This window comes from Mixophyes fleayi, chromosome 4 (genome assembly GCF_038048845.1).
Source record: "Mixophyes fleayi isolate aMixFle1 chromosome 4, aMixFle1.hap1, whole genome shotgun sequence".
NCBI lineage: Eukaryota > Metazoa > Chordata > Amphibia > Anura > Limnodynastidae > Mixophyes > Mixophyes fleayi.
The window spans coordinates 244,587,979-244,608,164 of record NC_134405.1 but is presented as its reverse complement, the minus strand read 5'-3'; the positions used below and the strand labels follow the sequence as shown (position 1 = coordinate 244,608,164).

The following is a 20,186-nucleotide window of genomic DNA, read 5'->3' as shown; positions in this document are numbered from 1 at the left end:
TTTCCTGATTAATATGGAACCTGAGACCACCTTAGGGAGAAAGGACGGAAAAGTCCTTAAACTGCTCTGTCCTCATTTTTATTGTGAAAGTACACTGACAAAGCCGATACCTGAACCTTTAAGGTTCCTAGTTTAAGCTCCGCCTCTAAACCACACTGTAAGAAGGCAGAAATCTAGCCAGACCTTTTAGGTTTTTCAGTAATGACTGCAATTAGCACAGAACACCTGGGCCCATTTAGCATTACATTTGGAACAGACAATATGTTTGGCACGCCCAAACACTTCCACAACCTTTATCAGAAAATACAGACTAGGTTATTTAACATATCATAGTATTTCTGATTAAATAAGACAGGTTTGGAGAGCTTTATAGTTTTCCTTAAACACAGTTCTCTCAACACCTCATTGTCTTCTAATACACATGCATACACAGAAGAAACAAAGTGATACTTAGCGTGGAAGATATGTGTCAACAGTACACTTCTCTCCAAATGACTGCTGCATCTGTCCTCCTTTTGAACTTTGGCGCCAAAAGGGATCTTCCATGTGCTCACTCAGCAGGGGGGGGGGGGGGAGAGGTGTTCCTCAAACACATTCCCCTACCACTGGAATCTCCTTTTGTGTTTTTCATTAACAGCGATCTGCCCTATTTGTATTTAGGGGAAATCCTGTTAGAATGTGTTCCCCGCACAGCGCTATCACTAGCGCGCCATCCTTCAAGCTCCTCCTATCCTCCCATAGGAGGAGGGGACTTGGTACACTCCAGCTGGCTCCCGGGGAACGGCAGCAGTAATGGCACTTTCTGCCTAATGGCAGCGCCCGTCCTGCTATCAGCGGGGAGAGTCTCTTGTCGACTGCTTCCCGCTGTTTGAGAAGCGCTTTCCGTCCTCTGTCTGCGGGGCCACCCCCGCTAGCAGGCGCTTCTCCCACGAGTCAGCTCTGTTGCAAACAGAGCCTCTCACTCCTCTCAACAAAACAAACTTTGAAAAGAAAGAAAAAAACCTATTAGCAGTGAACAGCGTTCACTGCGGAGATCTTCTGATGCACAGTCCTTCTCCTAGGGCACCCAATTCAAACTGAGGTATGTGGGGAATTGGTGGGAGGGATATGCTGTCAGCAGGAAGAAAGTTAACTCTTTAGGTGCCAGACTCCTCCCCTCCCTACTCAACCCCATGGTTAAGCAGTGTCCCCCAGATGGATGAAAGAGAAATGGTGCATTATTTGCCCAAGACTTTATGTAGTGATAGTTACAGTATTCCTTCGCTACACACTCTGAATGATTAATAAAATAAATTGAAGTGTGTGTGTGTATGTGTGAAAGAATTTTCCCTAAATTTGCGCTGGTATCCATATACTTTTTTTTTTATATACAGTCTAGTATAATAATCATTTGAACACTTATATTAAACTTCTTAAATGACCTACACTGAAGGTACTATTGTTAGTGGCAATTAAAGGCTTTATGGAGTACGGAACCATTTTTGAACATGTACACTGATGAAGAAGTGCACTCAATCAAGAAATTGTACTTCCACCCATTTGTCCTAAGCCATCTTATGAAAATGAGAAAGAAAGTTTGGGAGTATCTGTTTGACATATACATATACACACACATACATACATATATATATATACACACACATACATACATTCATACTACAGCTTGGGAAGTCACTTAAAGACAACAAAAGGAGGGGGAGTCACACTATATACCTTCTGGAGGTGTCAAATTTTGCTCTCGTCTCTACTCATCTAATTAAGGATTATACCATTTATTACAGCTGCCCTATACTTCAAGAAAATGAAGTTATTGGAGAGTATAAATTGCGTATATATACACATCAACTTGCATTCATACTAAAATGACATTTAATGATTAAACAGATACAGAGGGGAAAATAGGTATAATGTAATATTTAATTTACAAAAATAGTGATAGAGTTTTATAGCCAAAATAAAAAATGGTGGAAATCACTTGTGACTTTGCTGTAAATAACTGCCAGTTGTACAGGAAATTAAAGTCAGTGTTAATTATTCAACATTAACATTTTTTAAAATGATCTACATAACACCATATGCACAATGTATTATTAATTTTAAAATCACTCCCAGTTTCGATGTGCCTTGAATTGGAGAAGAACAAAGTCTCACAAACCAATATTGCCGAACAAAATCATGAGCAGAAAATACTCAATATTTTAAACAGTCCTCAACCTAAAATCCACATGTAACTGATTTCTAGGCAAATAAAGAGTATGAAATAAGTTTCCTCAGAAATTACCTTTTTTGTATGCACGTTCTAATGTGTTACTTTCATTACAATAAGTATACTATACATCATGCAGACAATAGTAAACTAAAAGAAAGACCTTAAAAATTCAACAAACAATTAATGGGTCACTAAGATAACATCCAGATTTGTGACTGTAAAATAACCTCTGGTATAAAATAAAGGATACAAACAAACATCCTAGTACACGAGCAAAACATTGATTTAAAAAATTATTTCCACTTACATTGTAACAAAAACTCATCCACATATCCTAGATGTAAGGTTTCAAATTGTGGAAACTCAAGCTCAGCCATCTTCAGTGCCGAAAACACTCCATCTTTAGTCAGGGAAGGTTGGATGCGTACTTCATGTAACCTTGATAGAAGCATAGGTATAATTTTTACATCTGTTAGGCTATGCAAATTAAAAATCTTGCAAAGATGGATTACCATTGCCAAATACAACAACAACAAATTAAAAGTGTAAATACCATGAGGCATGAAAATCTAACCCTTGCACAGAACAGAGATAGATATTAGTGCATGTGTGCAAAAATACATTTCAAAACTGCTCCTGCGCTTACTTTTTATTTTTCTTAAATCTGCTTTACTTATATACTTTTACAAACTTTCTGAACTATTTTCTCAAAAAAAAGTTTAACTTTGAACTGACTTCCCACAGTTAAATGTGAGAAATTCCAGGCCTAGGCAGAGAGGCATGGGGTGATTATGTGGATTTACAGATGCTTCCTCTGTGGGGGAAATCATAAGATGGCATCAGGAAGTATCAATGTACCCACAAGGAGTTTGACCAGTCAGGAAAAGGATGTAGAGAAGTTTCATACTTCGTCTGTGCGTTTGTAAACAGACAGGTACACACACCAATGTTTGTGCACTTACTCCAAAAAGGAAAATAATATTAAATACATTTTTTTATTATTCTGTATTCTGCAGATGGCTCATGATGTTTTTGTATTAAAACACATGGCATACAGGTTTGAATAAAATATGTTTCTGTGCCCTTACATTAAACCTTGGTTCAAGCACAAGTGGAAAACTCACCTTCTAGCAGCTGTGATTATGAGGTAGCCAAGATCTACTTCCAGAGCATTCTTGCAAGCACCCAAAACAATTGTGTGCAAATTCCGAAATCCCCCTGCACAAGGTCCAAGATATGAAAAATAGGAGTCAAACAGAAAATAGAAAACACTATTTTATAATTGTTTATGCATTTGTGCCCATACCGAATGATGCAGGGTCCATGTGATATGTCCAGACTAGAATCACATAAAATTAAAATAAAATGAGTTGACTTGGTTATTCAGGGTGAGCACCTGTTGTCAAAATCCGATGGACCAGAACACACATTATATTCAGTCATTGTTTATAGCACAGCCTGACCCAGGCTTGTATCTTTATAGCAGGTATTTAAATGAACTTTATAAAGAACCTTTCACTTGTCTTTAATACATTGCGGCAACTGGTTTAATTGACCGACAAAATAAATCATCTTACACAGGGCTGTATTTAGAGTTGACACTACTTTTGGCATTTTGGAGCCCCTTTATTAATTAGTGAATATCGTCCCTACAAGCTCCATTCCTTTTCTATCCAACATACTCATCCTTGTTTACCAAGACAACTAAGAGATTGGTAAAACAAAGAAGTACAAAAATTAAATGAATAAAATTAATTTTTACATAAATGGGAAGACATAAATAAAATCAACTCTACGCTGTGAATAGTGCTGCCATAAGCCTGTGACTAGGTCACATATATGTGAAATGTAGAATTATTAAAATACTTAAAAATGATTGGTTGCAATTATTTTAAATCAAATATGTAAAATATGTTGATCCCAAACCATCCTCTAAAGATAAATTTTGTTTTTAACCTAAATAGTGTTACAATTTCAGGGAGTTAGCACTATTCATATTCCATGTACCGTTCAGAGTATTACAAACATACCAGACCGCCAGCTGTCTTCCACCACATGTTGGATAAGTCCCCCTAGAAAAGGAACTCGAACAAGCTCTAAATGCTCCAGGTTGCGAGCGGAAGCCAAGCCAGTGACCAGTGGTACATACTTTAGGGAATTTGTGGGCCCTTCAGCATAAAAAAAAAAAAAAAAAAAAGTAGGTAAAAGGGAATCATATGAAAAGAAAAAGGATGAAAAATAACATGGATCTAATATAAGTAAACATTGCTTGAGTGTTGAGATGTAATGAAAAATATCCCAAAAACTTAAGTAATAAGGCAAAAATAATGTCTTATTGCCTTATTTCTCTGTACATAGCAATAATGAAATAGGGGTAAATATTATACCTGAAAATAATGCATTTCATGCAAAGCAGACATTCTCTATGACATTTCAACTTTGTTCTTAAAAGAAAACACACTATTTAAGAAAGCTCCGTCATAAAAAAATGAACGCCGTTTGCAACCAACAGAGCGGCAGTGGATTTAAAAGAATAAAAAATAAATAAATTTAAAAAAAAAAAAAAGGGGTTTCAATGCGAAATAGCTATATAACTGCCAGGCCCTTCTGCACAAAAAATACTAAGCCACTTACATATCATTTCAACAAGAGTGAAAAAAACAAAAAACATAAGTGCAATAAATAAAACAAAATTGTATTACATTCAGTAATAAACTAGTTAAATTTGCAGAAAATCAGCATTTCCCTTTAAGAACATTTAAAAAAGAAAAAAAAAAAAGTTAGAACGGCTGTGCTGTACAATGGTAAACCAGTCAATTCTCCTGGCTAATTCTTACCAGCACAATTTCGCATCACAAAGGTTCGTAGGCTGATGCACAGGAAGTCCTTAAAAGGCTGAGGTTTAGTTAGGCGCACCCATTTCAAATATAGATGACGCAGCATTGGGATGCAGGGAATTTCAGGAACATTCACTCCTTCACACAGATTGGATAGAGACAATGAGTTATTAAAATAAAAACCTAATCAAAGAATTACAAAAAAAGGACGCACACAGAACAATTTCCGCAAGGATGAAATGCTTACCCACTAAATGTAAGGTCTGGATTTTGGCAGCAATGGGTATTTTTAGCTTGTTCTCTGGTGGAATTGGAAAAGCTCCATTGCGATTCCGAAATTTCCCTAAAATATGAACCTGTGGCATATATGTCCAAATAGCTTCTACGAGTTCCAGATGTGACGTCTCCACACCCTGGTGATGACATTGTTAAATAGTGAAACTGATTTTGTAGGAAGAAAAAAAAAAAAAAAAAAGTGTTTTTATACTTATGATAAATCCCTTTCTCGGATTCCATCCCGGGGACAATGCTACCATTGGGGTTGTAGCATGGGAGTGTGGAGTTGGCACTTAACTAGTTAAACTGCGGCTGCTGACAGACTCCTCCCCTCTGCAACCCCCTGTAGCTAGTCAGTGTAATTCTAAACCCCTAAAGGAAAGGAAATCGAACCAAACAAGAAGCAAACAGCAGAAGAACAGAAGGGAGGGAACGTAGTGTCCCCCAGATGGAATCAGAAAAAGGGATTTATCATAAGTATAAAAATCCTCATTTCTCCTTCATCCTATCTGGGGGACACTGCTACCATGGGGACGTACCAAAGCAGCCCCCCTAAGGGAGAAACGATCCTGGAAGCCAAGCTCGTAGCACGCTACTGCCGAAGTTAGCATCTTAGGACGCAAACCCACTGAACTGATAACATTTGGTGAATGTGTGGACCGAGGACCATGTGACTGCTCGGTATAGCTGATCAGCCAAGGCCCCATTACATGCAGCTCAGGAAGCCCCCACAGACCTGGTGGAGTGTGCCGTGATGTGGGTTTGCACAGTCCGGTTAGCCTAAAGATACACCTGTTTTATTGTAAAGGTAGCCATCTAGCAATGGTTTGCTTGGAAGCTGGCCAACCTCTTCTTTGGGAATCAATTAGGACAAAGAGTCCGTACGTCGTATATCTGAAGTTCATAAATACGTAATACCCTGACCACATCTAAATATTCTAAGGAAGAACATGCAGAAGCATCCTGGAACACTTTAACCACTATTTCTTGACGGATGTGAAATCCGGAAACTATTTTCGGTTGAAAGGGAAAGTCCAAAGCACCATCCTGTTATCATGGAAGACCAGGAAAGGCTCCAAGCTCAGACAGTCATCTAGTCGACGCTATGGACAGCAGGAACGCAAACTTCCATGTCAGAAATCTAAGGTCCACTGACTAAGGGTTTAAAAGGAGGTTCCTGAAGCATAGATAGTACCAATATCAGATCCCAGAGTGCCATGGGAGAAACAAAGGGAGGTTGAATGTGCAGTACCCCCCTGCAAAAAAAGTACAGACTTCCGGAAAGTCCGCCAGACACCTCTGGAAGAAGATGGAAAGGGCCGAGACCTGGACCTTTAAGGAACCCAGGCGGAGCCCTACATCAAAACCATTTTGAAGCAAACTTAACAGCCAGGGCAAATGAAATTTACTTGTATTGTGTACACGGTCTTTACCATAGAATCTGGTGCATTTACATTAAATGGTGTAAATGCGGGCTGACACTGGCTTTCTAGCCCGTAACAGGGTATTCACCACCCTGGAGGAAAACCCTTTTGACCAGCAGAGGCTAGCTTCAACAACCATGCCGTCAAATCCAGCCAAGGCAGGTCCTGATGCTGAAAGGGACCTTGCAGAAGGAGGTCGTTGCGAAGAGGCAGGCGAAATTCTTGTCCCACTGCCATGACAAGGATGTCTGCATACCATACCCTGCAGAACCAATGGGGAGCCAATAGTATAACTGGGAGTTCTCCCTACTTGACCCTCCGGAGTACCCGGGGGAGCATTGGAATGGGAGGGAAAAGATACCCTAGCCGGAAACTCCAATGCATTGTCATTATGTCCACTGCCACCGAGTCCCTTGCTCTTGCACAGAACCTGGTAACCTGCTGATTGTATCTGGACGCCATCAGATACAGATACAGAAGGCCCCACTGAAAAACCTCTGGATGGAGTGACCATTCCCCTGGCATTGCTGTGTGACGACTTAGGAAGTTGGCTTCCAAATTTAGAATGCCTGGAATGAATACAGCTGCAGATATGGGACAAACTGTTCTGCCCAAGCAAATATCTGGGCTGCTATGCCCATTGCCTTTGGACTTCTTGTCCCCCCGTTTGTTGACACATTGTCCGATTGTAATCGTACTGGGAATCCCTGAATTAGGGACCGAGACCCTTTTAGAGCCATAAACATGGCCTTCAACTCCAGGATATTTATTGGAAGGGAACTTTCTTGTTCCGACCAAAGACCCTGAAGGTGCACATGTAGCACCACTGCACCCCAGCCCTTTAGAATTGCATTCGTTGTTATGATGATCCAGGAGCACGGGGCAAAGGTTCTGCCCATGATTAGGTGTTCTTGACTCTTCCACCAGCTGAGATAGACGGGCCTGTGGAGACAACAGTATACTCTGGTGCTCCAAGTGGAGAGCTGAACCTGACCACTTCTTTAGGAGAACCCCCATGAAACATTTTGAGTGAAACCTTCCACAGGGGATTGTCTCGAAGGTCGAGACCATCTTGCCCAGTATCCTCATGCATGGAAGGTTTGTGACTGTCTAGGACCCTGGTAACTAGGTCTTGTACCGAGCAAACCTTGTCCTGTGGAAGGAAAATTTTCTGCCTTCTGGTGTCCATTATGAGACCTAAGAAAACCATCCTCTTGACAGGTATTAACTGGGACTTCTGGACATTTATCAACCAACCGTGAAGCTGCAGTCTCTATAGTGAGGTGTAAATGCTGACGAAGAAGCAGATCTGAAGGTGCTTTGATCAGCAAGTCGTCGAGATAGGGCACTATGCTCATCCCCATAGAACGGAGATGGGAGGCCATTACTGCCATGAGTTTTGTAAATGGGCGCTGTGGCCAGGCCAAAAGGAAGCGCCCTGAATTGGTAATGGCCTGCTCCTACCGTGAAGCGGAGCAATGGTTGGTACCTTCAAAGATAGGTACATGAAGATATGCGTCCTGCATATCTACGGACGCCAGGAATTCTCCCCCCTCCAATCCATTTATCACTGAAAGAAGAGACGCCATTCGAAACCTGTCTATTCTCAGATGCAGGTTTAGGGACTTTAAGTTCAAAAAGGGATGGAAGGAACCGTCCGGCTTGGAGACCAGAAAAAGATTTAAACAGAATCCCTGGCGTCTGATTTTCTGGGAGCGGGCAGATTACTCCCACTAAAAGAAGAGAGTCTACACAGTGCACCATCGCTTGCCTTCTGTTTTGGTCGAGGGGCAGGGCAGTTGCAAAAAAACGATGAGGGGCTTGACTTAAAAGATCTATGACAAATCCCCTTGCCATGATCCCCTGGATCTGGAGAGGATTTTATCCACTGTTCTGTGAATAGTCGCAGACACCCCGCACTCCCGCGCCGCGAGTAGAGGAGGGTGTAAGTCAGACTGCCTGTTTTCCCAGGAGTCTGTCTGACGCCTGCTGCCAGATGAGGACCTTCCTCCATGGGAGAGACCTCTAAACCCAGAAGACCTACCTTTGTTTTTCTGACCTCTAAAGCCGGGCAGGAAATGTAGCGCATCAGTTGTGCTACCGGTGTATCCACTCTAGGAACCTGTTCCCAGCGAGCTAGGTCATCTGGCTGTAATGGGCAATCTCCCTTAATTCCGTAGAAGGTGGAAAATAAATCATGGGTTTTCAACCTTTTTAAATAATCCCTAGCTACCTGGTCTAGGCTCGTCAATATCTCCCAGGTCTGAAGCACGCCGTACTGCCAGAACCAGGTCGTCAATACCCTGGTTTCCGATTGAGTAATCCAGGTCTAAGACCTGTCCTGGAAATCTGACTCATGCAGAAGTTCCCCCTCCTCCTCTGATGACGCCTCAGAGTCAGAGACAGAGAAGAGAGGATAGCTCACTCTGTGTCTCTTGTTTCTAGAGCCTGATGGTCTTGGGTAACCTAAAAACCGGTTCCCCCTCAAAAAGGACTGAAGGAGTTAAGGAGAATGGAAGGCCACTTAGACCTACCCCTGCATTCTCCTCTTGTTGGGACAATAGCTTTGTCTGGACTACCCCTACCAACGAGGTAGAAGGGTGTTCGGCCACTGAAGTCCCTTTCATGTTGTAAAGACATTGCCCACTTCGGTTCCTCCATGGCTATAGGAGCCGTAACCTGAGCCTGCGCGGCCTGGGACCTCGCCTCACAGCCCACACAGAGGCCCCTGGGTCCCTTTGTCCCACAGGAAATTTTATTTTACATTTTGAACAATTATAAAATTTAGCTTTGGTAGATTTCCCCTTGTCAGACATAATTACTGATGAGGAACAACACAGGATAGAAAGTATAGTATACAAACACAAGCACAGAGCGACCCCTAAGAATACTACTAATCCCTGACAAAGTCACCAGTAGTATCTCAGATTTATTTATTTTTTATAAACAAATTACATATGCATACATTTTAGTGAGTAGAAAACAATATATTAAATTATGTAACCACAACACTATATTTCTTGTAAAACACCATATACTTCCTCATATAGAGCAAGAACAGTGTAATATAGAAAATGAATACTTAGCCTGTCCAGGCTAATGTTGAGCAGGCAGGAAGGAGTCCAGCAGCAGCCAAGACTTCTGTCTGAGTTTGACTGCAAAGTTTCCTTCCCAAGCCCATGCTTTGGCCCTGTGGAAGAAACCAACTTGCCGATTAAGACAGGAGGAGCTCTAGAATAACTCCTCCCTGTCTGCAGCATCCAGGAAGCCTCCTGAGTGCTTGTAAGAGTTTGACTACGGTGCGTCTCCTATTAAGCCTGCAGACTGCCTTTCTTAATGCATTAAATGTATTATCTAAATCAGACTCCCACCGCCACGTAGGTGGATTTTAAAAATCCTTCAACTTTCCGGTCAGTAGCATCCTGAAGGGAAGCTGTGCCTGAAACTGGTAGAGTGTTGTGGAGTGCAAGCCGTACCATGGAAGTGTCCACCTGCTCCCAACGGGCAACGTTATCTGCCTGTAAGAAGTACAGGGCCACGAATCTCCTTGAAATTACTACCTTGTGGACCGGCAACTGTGACCGACCTGCTTCCGCAATTTCCCTCTATACTGTAGGAGGAGGAAAGCAGAACGTGCGTCTCTCAATATTTTTTAAATAGACCCTGTCTGCTGCTCTGGGCTCATCTATGTCTAAGAGGTCCAAGTTCCACCAGATCCTCAATGCCCTGGCTTCTAAGAGATTCATTGAGATCCGTGACCTGTGGGGAGTCTGTTTTGTTAGAGAGTTTCCCCTCCTCTTCGAATGATATCTCTGAATCAGAGACCGAAAGAAGAAGATGACTTGCCCTTTGCCATTTGTTTTTGGACAGAGGGGATCTCAGTTAGTCCAAAAATCTGTTAAGTCTGTCTGTGTCTCTAACTAAGGATGTGGATCATGCAGGTTCACCTACACGGGGCCTCTGGAGAGCAAGATAAGATGAAGGCCCAGCTGTTTCTAAATCTAGACAGTCACTGACTGGTTGTGGTATTAGCGCTGTAAGGGGTGCCCCCGCTACCGAGGTAGAAGGGGGACCTGCAACACAGCGCCGCAATTCCTGCCTGACAACCGAGTAGCTGTACCAGAGTGCCCACCAGTTCTCAAATGTAAACTTGCCTGATGAAGGGGCCTCTGTGCTCTGAAAGCTAGCAAATATAAAAATTTATTTTGGTTAGCCAATAAAGGTATCACTCCGATAATACTTTTGTCTTTTTTGACACAAAAGTATTCAACATCCCATAGAACTATTCATGGCGACATATGTATACAAATTGTATCTATTATAACCCAGAAAGAATGTGTGATGCAGATATTCAATGTATATGCTGCTATCACAACTGGAACAATAGAATAAACCTATGATTTATAACAGAATGCATATTTGTAAAGAATATATACAGTGGTACTTAGACCTCCAGACTAGTACAGATGCAGCAGGAAATACCATTTTACAATCTTCTGTGGGGGGAGCCCTTTTATCCAGTTCCTCCCCTCCAGCCATTGCTCTCTGCCATTATTTCTCTTAGCCCATAAAATAATGCTGCTCCTATTATATAAGCGCAGTAGAGGCCAGAAGATGGCGACCGACATAGAGCTGAATCAGGGCACTCTTTACCCAGAGGTAGCGCTGATCTTAAGGGACCACCTAGTTTGTGGTCACACTGCGAAGATTTGCACTGCCAGTGAGAGCCTGTCGACTCTCATCCGATGACAGCTGTTACACAGCATGCTTTTTTGTATAGTGTGCAGTTTTCTAATCGCACACAGACGTATCTGAAGCAGGCTGTGATACTCTCTAAATAGAATCAAAGAAAATAAATAAAATAAAATAAAAGTCCTATTATCTTTTCTAGTCAGAGAGAAAGTAGTAAGCCCAACTCCTCTACACTGAGGAACTACAAGGGGTTTGCAGAGGGGAGGGGGTCTGTCAACATGTTTAGAATTACCAAGTTAACTAGTTAAGTGCCAACTCCCACACTCCCCTCCTACATCCAATAGTAGCACTGTCCCCCAGATTGGTTGAAAGAGAAATAAATATATATCAGAATCAAACAATACAGAGAAATTCCAAACGCTGAATCACATGAACTTTGATTTTCTGCAATTATAAACACATACAGAAAAGACAATTTGTGACAGGCATAGAAGTAGAAAATAGGCTACAGAAGAGTATCACTATTTTAAACACTTTCATTTGCTTAAGATATACAAGTTTTATTTAATGGTATTTTTAATTTGGAAATGAATACATCTATGAACAGAACTGACAGATGACTTCACAGCAGGAACAGAATGTGACACCATGTCTGCTACAATGTTCTTGGATAGCATTAAGAGGCACTCACCAGGAGATTTGGGCAGGACTGCAAAGCTTCTAACACACCAGGAATGCTAAAGGCCTCATGGCCCCGAACTCTGCGCCTCTCCAAATACCTTGGGTGAAGGCCATAAAGCTGTTCAATATCTGGCATCTTCTTAAGCAATTTCAGGAAACTTGAATCTGTGAAACCTACAGGAATATATTAAGAAATCAAGATTGAGAGAAAGGGGCAGCATTGAACCGCTACATCTGCATTAGGATATAAACGAGAAGATGATATAAGAATAGCAAAGCATTATAAAAGTAATTTTACTACAATTGGCACATAACTGCTGTCTCCTCTTTGTCACCATCAAATTTCTTCTCGGTCAAACCTAACACCCCCCCCCCCCCCCCCTCAGCCGTCCATCTCCAGTTTACCTAGACCACCATTTCAACCTGCCCTCTCTACTGTTTACCCTCACATATAAAGCCCTCTTGAACACCTTTCTCTCCCTACATCTCCAACCTTATCAAGAAATACTCCCCTAAACACTCTTTCATCTCACCTAAGACCTTCGTCTCTCCTCCTCTTCTAACACCACCTGACACTGTTGCTTGCAGGACTTCGCACACTCTGCTTCCCACCTTTGAAACTCCATGGTACTCCCTGCCCTTCCTGACCAGACATGCCCCACCCTAAGAGAACTCCCTCCTTACACTCCACCTGCCCATTCTACTTGTTTCCCACCAACCCCATAGTTAGTTTTTTTGCCATGTAAATTGTTAGCTCTCACAAGCAGGGCCCTCTCTACCGCCAGTCTTCTGTCCTCACTTCCCTGTCCTCTTTTAAAGGTTTCTTTATGTTCTAAATTGTTTGTTCTCTTGCCTCAATAGTTATTTGTATTATGTTCGGTTTTTATATGGCTGACTGTACGGCGCTGCAGAATTTGTGGTTGCTTATAATTTAAATATAGGGCAGGTAACTCCCTTAAATGCAATTTACAATTCTTGTTTGTACACTGAATACTAATAAGTGTGTACAATTATTATATTATAAGCGTTCAATACTGCGATGAATAAAGCATGGCGATTCAATTGAATAGTATTGTTCTGAGATATAGGAAAGTCTTTGCTTCTGGGCGCACACTTAAATTCATATTCACATTGGGCAAGCCACACATACATATTTATACTTGAATTAATACATTTATATGTATTATCATTTCAACTTAAAACAAACAATACTGTGTGCAACTATACCCAGGTACCTATACTGGCAAAATTACATTTCAAACTATCAACGTTAAAGTAAAACTTTAGAGAAATCAATAAAATATTAAAACTGTATTACTTGTTCTCTCCCATTCGAACAAGTACTGTGATATCTCTAATAGTACAAAGTTTGAAAAAGACCAGCTCAAAGCAAGAGAGGATCTCCAGCTCGGACCAATAGTGACATTGCTGGACCCACCACGAAGACTAGGAACGGCAAATAAGATTTTTTTTTAAAAAAAAGTTAAATGACAAGATTTTGTTGTTCCGAACATGATATATAATTAAAAACAGAATTTACAGAATTATTCAAACAAGCACAGTTTCGATACTGATCACACTGTTCTCTGCCAGATACCTCCAGCACCATGTAATATTTTGCTATAAAAAAGCTAAGTCCAAGTCTAGCAATAAGAACAATAAACAAATGCAACCAACACAACTCAAAGAAAAATACTTAATATAAATTTGTTGAAGCACTAACCTGTGGGCATATACTCCCACCAACGTCCAGCACAAAGATCAACCATTTTGACAACACGCAGGTACAGAGTTACTGCTTCCTTCAGCTTCCGTGACAAGCATTCCATGCACATGATGTCCTGCAGTGGCAGGTATCTGCACAGAAAACGCATATACTATATTACTTATATCTTAACATTTAAAGCAGTAATACCACAAAGCTGGTTTTTTTCTTCTTTAAATTGCCATTTAAGAACATTTTAAGCATGCATCTGTCAATTTTCATAGCTATTCTCCTACAAATCATTATCTCCTTTTCAAAATTTCTCTGGAGGAAAACAAGTATGGCTGCCAGACAGTGGCTTTCATAATGTCATGTGATGGCAGAGTGGGAGAAGGATGGGGAAGATTGTCATGGTGAAAACAGAGCTCAGACGGGCATCCAAAGCCTCTCTGCTTATTACATAACGTGACAAGACTGTGCTTGCATGGTAGTTACATTATAATGTGGAAAGTATGCATAATTACAAATCATTAATAGGAGTCTGAATAAACAAACAAATTAAGTAAAAATGTAATTACCAAGCTGTTACTTATAGCTTGACACAGTGATTTACTTTAAACAGCGCACCTCATTTTCTCACAAGATTGCTGCTTTAATCTTTATGGAGCCCATAGGTACTAGTTAGTTTACATAATTGAAAATAGACAGTATTTGTGTAATCCATTGCCTTGCTGTAACTTTACTGACAGAACAGTTATCCTTCAGTAGCAGTGCTGGGCAGAAGATGACTTATAGATGGAGTCTGTCAGCAAAGGGTCTGATAATATTACCAGAAGCCTGTAACAACCTTACTTTATCTGTGTATGTAAAAAAATGTCTACTATATCAAATATTTTTTATTTTTATTTTTTATAAAAATGCACTATATGAACAACTGGACAAAAGTAGCATAGGAATTAAGTACTATGCAGCACATCAGTTTCCCTATTGCAGAAAAGTCAACCATCTAATGCAGTATTATCATTTATTTATAAAGCGCCACCATATAACGCAGCACTGTACAGGAAATATTTAGTCACTCACAAAGTCCCCCTACCACACACATTTGTACACTAGTGTCCATATATTGTTAGCAGCCAATTAAGGTATCAGATTGTTTTTGGACTGTGGAAGGAAACCAGATCACCTATAGAAAACCCCTGCAAACAGAGGAAAACATATAAACTAACATATAGGGCCCTAGTCAAAATTAAACCCATGACCCCAGCACTGTGTGGCAGAAATACTAACCACTTTGCCACCATACCTACTGTGATAGAGTAAAATTATTTTTAAATTATAGACAAAAAACACCAAAAAGTCTACTCATCTTGCGTTATGCTAGAGTCCAATATACAGGTTAAATAGCCAAAGGCATATAAAAGATGTCCTCTACGCAGCGTTTCCCCTTGCTACCATTTCAACTGCCTGTCAATTATGCACATACAACATGCACTTATGTGTTAGTCTACTTTTTCTGAAACATTTACTTGCTAACAGCAAATAAAGGGCCTAAATAAAAGTTGTTAAAGGAGAAGGAAGTTTAAAAAGTAGTCCTCACTGCCTTTCAAGATCTACTGTAGTAAACAGGAAAGGAAGGGGGATGGCAGTGCTTAGACTATTATCTTTAAAACTGAATTGATACACATTAACTGAAATGCCCAGCTCACAATATGATAGGTTATAAACATAAATACTTATTTTTTTCCGCCAGAAATCAACAGCAAAGTTAATAACAATAAGCTGATTAAATATAATTGACCAATTAGCAACTCTTAAAAAGAAATGCTAAAAAAAAATTGCATTCACCTCATTAACAAGAAATACCAATTGGCTTACTCACTTAAATATATGACAAAGCACTTCATGGGAGAGCTGATTCATATAATCCTTAGGATCGCTGGAATTGTTGTTTTCTATACCTTCAATGCTTGTCCTGCATGGTTTCACCGATTTCCGTCGAGGTCCCATATTGAAAATATAATCAGTAGTAATCAATCTTCTTACAACTGAAGGAGTGAAGAAATAGCCCAAATAAAATGAATGGCAACTTCATCTACACAGGTGTCTACTGTATTGTACCAGATCAGCAGATTTTAGGTGTAGTGCTTTTTCTTCAAAACATAGAAGAACAAAAAAAAAAAGAAACTGGAGACCTCTGGTTCTCCAACTGCTTTGGAGCAAGAAGTCTCAGCAGGTGTTATCCTCAAAAGTTAAAGAACTAAAGGTCATCATTCTATTAAATAAAACATAAACGGTTACACATGTAATAAACACACATAGTGACAGAGTGAGTGTATGTGTATAATATATATATATATATATATATATATATATATATATATATATATATATATATAAATAAATAAAACGTAGTTATAGTTTACACCCTGTACAAAAATTCAGCACTGCTCATTTCTTTAATATAAAACATTGAAAGAATGACCATATGGGACCCGTTAATAATGAGTTAAAAAGGGAAATCGCGATACCTGCCTTTAGGAAAGGTGTACACTGGACCAGCAACAGTCTTACAAGTCAATTCCCATGTCACCTATATGTCAGTGAGCTGAACACTTTATTCTACTAATATGGACACGTGTTGTTTTGCTGGCTCCCATTGCCAGTCACCCTGCCATTACCTCTATGCCAGCTGCAGGGTATAAGCTGGCCCCGGGCCGTTCCCCAGCTGTGGCTCTGTATGTACCGGAAGCAGAGTGCATACAACCCAGACAAACACTTCCTGACTGAGTCCTAGCCATTCGCTCTGTCAACATCCAATCTACGGTCTGTGTGGGAATGACCAATAGCAGAGAAGATCTCAACTGCAATAGTCAAAGCGCTGTAAAGGAGTGGCGCGGTGATTGGGTGGTTTAAGGCTAGAAGTAGTCGGCGTGTAAAGGCGGAGCATGTGACGTCAGCTGTGTTTGTGTGTGAGTGAGAGCTTTGCCGGCTGCTGATGTTGTTTCTCATGGGAACCCTCCGGAGATGGAGGAATTCCTCTCTAGGCAAACGTTGGTTACATAATCGCCCATTTTTTTTTTGCCACTGTTTGGCTTTCCACTCAACATACCAGGGTGGTAGAATTTTAAATGATTATTATTTGCCTATTGCAATAGCCTAAAACCACTTTTACAGAGAGCTCTATGGTTAGTAATGTTGTTCTGCTGCATGGAGTGTGGGAGTTTAGCATGAAATATTTTATTTGAGTGAACATTTACTTTAATTCTAATTCCATTCTCAAAACTACTTTTGAATAGAGTGTGTTCAGTTGTAGCATTGTGTGCGCTGGTGAGTGGCCTTTTACATTATTTGTAGGTATATTACATATATATTACACTTAAAAGGTGATTTATGAAGCTGAAACGTTTTTCATGACATGAGCTTGGTGGGTTGTCTTGCTTGTTGTGCCAACATGAAAAAACAAGTATTTGTTCTATGATTTGTTACATAGTTAAGTTCTATAACTAAGGTTGTAGGAGTTGGAAATTGCACATTTAGGGTGAAGTTATGGTTATGTAGGTGTCTGGTTGTTTTGCAGGGTAAAAATTTGCCAGAGATCCCAAATTGGCTTAAACTTTCAATGGGATTGATTTTGCGCAAGCCACATTGGGTTTATGTGGAAAAGCGTACTTATTGGGGCAAATTAGCATTAAAATGTACAAATGACACATTAAAACAAATACAGTATTTATAAGTATCCTGCATTGTTGGGCAGCACAGTGGCCTAGTGGTTAGCACGTCTGCCTCACAGCACTGGGGTCATGAGATCGATTCCCGACCATGGCCTTATCTGTGTGGAGTTTGTATGTTCTCCCTGTGTTTGCGTGGGTTTCCTCCGGGTGCTCCGGTTTCCTCCCACACTCCAAAAACATACTGGTAGGTTAATTGGCTGCAATCAAAAATTGACCCTAGTCTCTGTCTGTCTCCCTCTCTGTCTGTCTTTGTGTGAGTGTGTGTATATATTAGGGAATTTAGACTGTAAGCTCCAATGGGGCAGGGACTGATGTGAATGAGTTCTCTGTACAGCGCTGCGGAATTAGTGGCGCTATATAAATAAATGATGATGATGATGATGATTGTAGCTAAATATACAGCACACACATTATTCATATAAGTGCGGCTCTTAAACAAGCCTGATTAGACTGAATGTTGGGCTTTTGGTACAAGTATGAGAGTATTTAAATTTTTCTCTATAGTTAAAGTTGTATTTAAAGCTACTATCTTGAAAATATTTTTTTTGCATCTTTAAACTGCAAATTCAGTACTTTCTTTTTTTTTTTTTTTTTTAAGCAGTTTTTATTAATCGTTCTTATCTCCTTTTTAAAATCTCTCTAGAGGGCACTCAAATATGGCTGCTACAGGCTCTCAGCATGTCATGTAATAGCAGAGGAGTGTGGGAAGGCAGGGGAGAATGTCACAGTGCAAACAGATAGTGGGACATTCCAGAGCCTTTTCATGCCATGTGACTGGTTGCCATGATAGTCAAATAACCCTACATAATTATAAATCATTAATAGCAAATCTGAAGAAAAATGCAAAAGAAAATAGTAAATACTAACATTCTTATAGCATGTCAAAGTGATTTATGTTAATTTTTAAAAATTAACATAAAGGCTTTGGAAAAAAGGCCTTTTCTGAATTTCATAAATGTTAATATGGTTTGCATGCCCAATATTTAAATAAATAGGACAGTAATATGATGGTGAATAAACTAGGGAGAAATATAATGCCATCAGGTTGGGGGTATCAATTTAACATACTAGTGAAATCTATTAAAAAGTGCAGTCTCAAAGAACTGCAGTCAGTTACACCCTTTTCAAGTCTGATCAGTTTACAATGCCTTGCCTCATATGATGATCTCAACAGATCCCATTTCAATGACCAGTACTCTATGAAGACCATAATTCTAAATGAACCCCAACAGTTTATTTGTCCACTACTGCCAGGTGCCACCTATGCTCTGGTTGCTATTACTCTATTTAACAGTTCGAGTAAACTCCATTAGAAAACTTTTTCAGTAGGCAAATGGAGTTTGTTAAACCAGTGCAGCCAATAACAGCTAATTTCCTTTGTGTATGCAAATGAGGAACATGGGGAAATGGAAAGCCATATTAAACTCTGCTTTCTGTGCCAAAAACTCACAGCAAATTGCTTAAATAAATGTATGACACTCCTCTCGGACTTGTGTATTGATATTTCTTTGCGTCAGCTAGGGTTGTCTGGTCAAGCATTAATTGCCAAAAAGGTGAAATGCTCATAATTTGTTAAACTGTATGGTACAAGCCTGCATACTTACAGATATAGGGATACAGTATGCATTTGAATTAATTGTAAATCAACATGTAGTGCATATGTCTCCATTAAAGAGAATAGGACATATTAAATACTATGTGCTTGCTATTTCCATACACGGTTCCTAGACCATCTTGTTAATTACTTACATTATTTTTCTTGTAAGCCAGCTACTTAAGTCTCGCCACATTAAATAGCATACAACCCTCACAGAGTTCCCTGTACAATAATTGCTATATATATATATATATATATATTAGTAACTTTAGCTCAGCAGTCCCATCTAGCACAGAGATATCAACTATATCACAATCTAGCACATATTCCTTATAAGCAGTATAGTAATTTAATACAGGGTCCTAATATCACCACTGCTGTCCTAATACTTTTATCACCCTGCTAGTATATAACTACATTGTGCACAGCTCTACAACATTACTTCCATTGTAAATTACAGTTCAATACTATTCCAATACATAACTATGTACTGTACAAAACGCTATTATTACGCACAGTTCCACATCCACAGTTGTCCCATATGATCCATATATGCAACCACAGTGTTCTGTATCTATATTGTCATGGTGCTGGCAGCTACCAGAAGAGAACCACGTGGCTGGTGTAGCTACCGGAGACACACCATGTCTAATAAATCCGCTTAGTCCTGAGAGGTACAAGCCAAGGTTAAAGGATTGGAGAAGGTAGACTTGGGATGTACAGTCAAAATAACAAGCCTTCTTCAAATCATAAGCAGATTAATGCAACACAAATCTTTGCTCCTGCAAAGTTTTGCTAACACTGAGGGACTTAATAAAGACTACAAACAGGTGAGATAAATTGTTCTGATTGACGTGACCTTTTCACTGAAGGGTTGGTTGCAGATTAAAGAAAAGCTGTGCAGTAGTCCAGGTGAGGTGACTAGCTAGATTGCTACTCTTATCATAGTAGAGAATACAGGAGTTTAAAGAAGGTGTTTCTAGCTGTCATTGTGAATTGTTTTCTGACCGCTGTCATCTGGAGTCCTTACA

The 20,186-nt window shown here is 40.0% G+C and overlaps 1 protein-coding gene across 1 annotated transcript in view; it reads right to left on the bottom strand.

Annotated features, from left to right (window-relative positions):
* Positions 1 to 16,605, bottom strand: part of FBXO38 (F-box protein 38) — a 69,593-nt gene extending 52,988 nt beyond the window's left edge. The window contains exons 1-9 of the mRNA XM_075209599.1: positions 16,506 to 16,605; positions 15,707 to 15,872; positions 13,843 to 13,976; positions 12,130 to 12,293; positions 5,294 to 5,459; positions 5,047 to 5,184; positions 4,240 to 4,377; positions 3,334 to 3,427; positions 2,517 to 2,647 (exon numbers count right to left, since the gene is read on the bottom strand). Coding sequence (XP_075065700.1) covers positions 2,517 to 2,647; positions 3,334 to 3,427; positions 4,240 to 4,377; positions 5,047 to 5,184; positions 5,294 to 5,459; positions 12,130 to 12,293; positions 13,843 to 13,976; positions 15,707 to 15,834 — 1,093 coding nt within the window. The 5' untranslated portion in view covers positions 15,835 to 15,872; positions 16,506 to 16,605. The remainder of the gene's footprint in view (positions 1 to 2,516; positions 2,648 to 3,333; positions 3,428 to 4,239; positions 4,378 to 5,046; positions 5,185 to 5,293; positions 5,460 to 12,129; positions 12,294 to 13,842; positions 13,977 to 15,706; positions 15,873 to 16,505) is intronic.
* Positions 16,606 to 20,186: the final 3,581 nt, after the last annotated feature.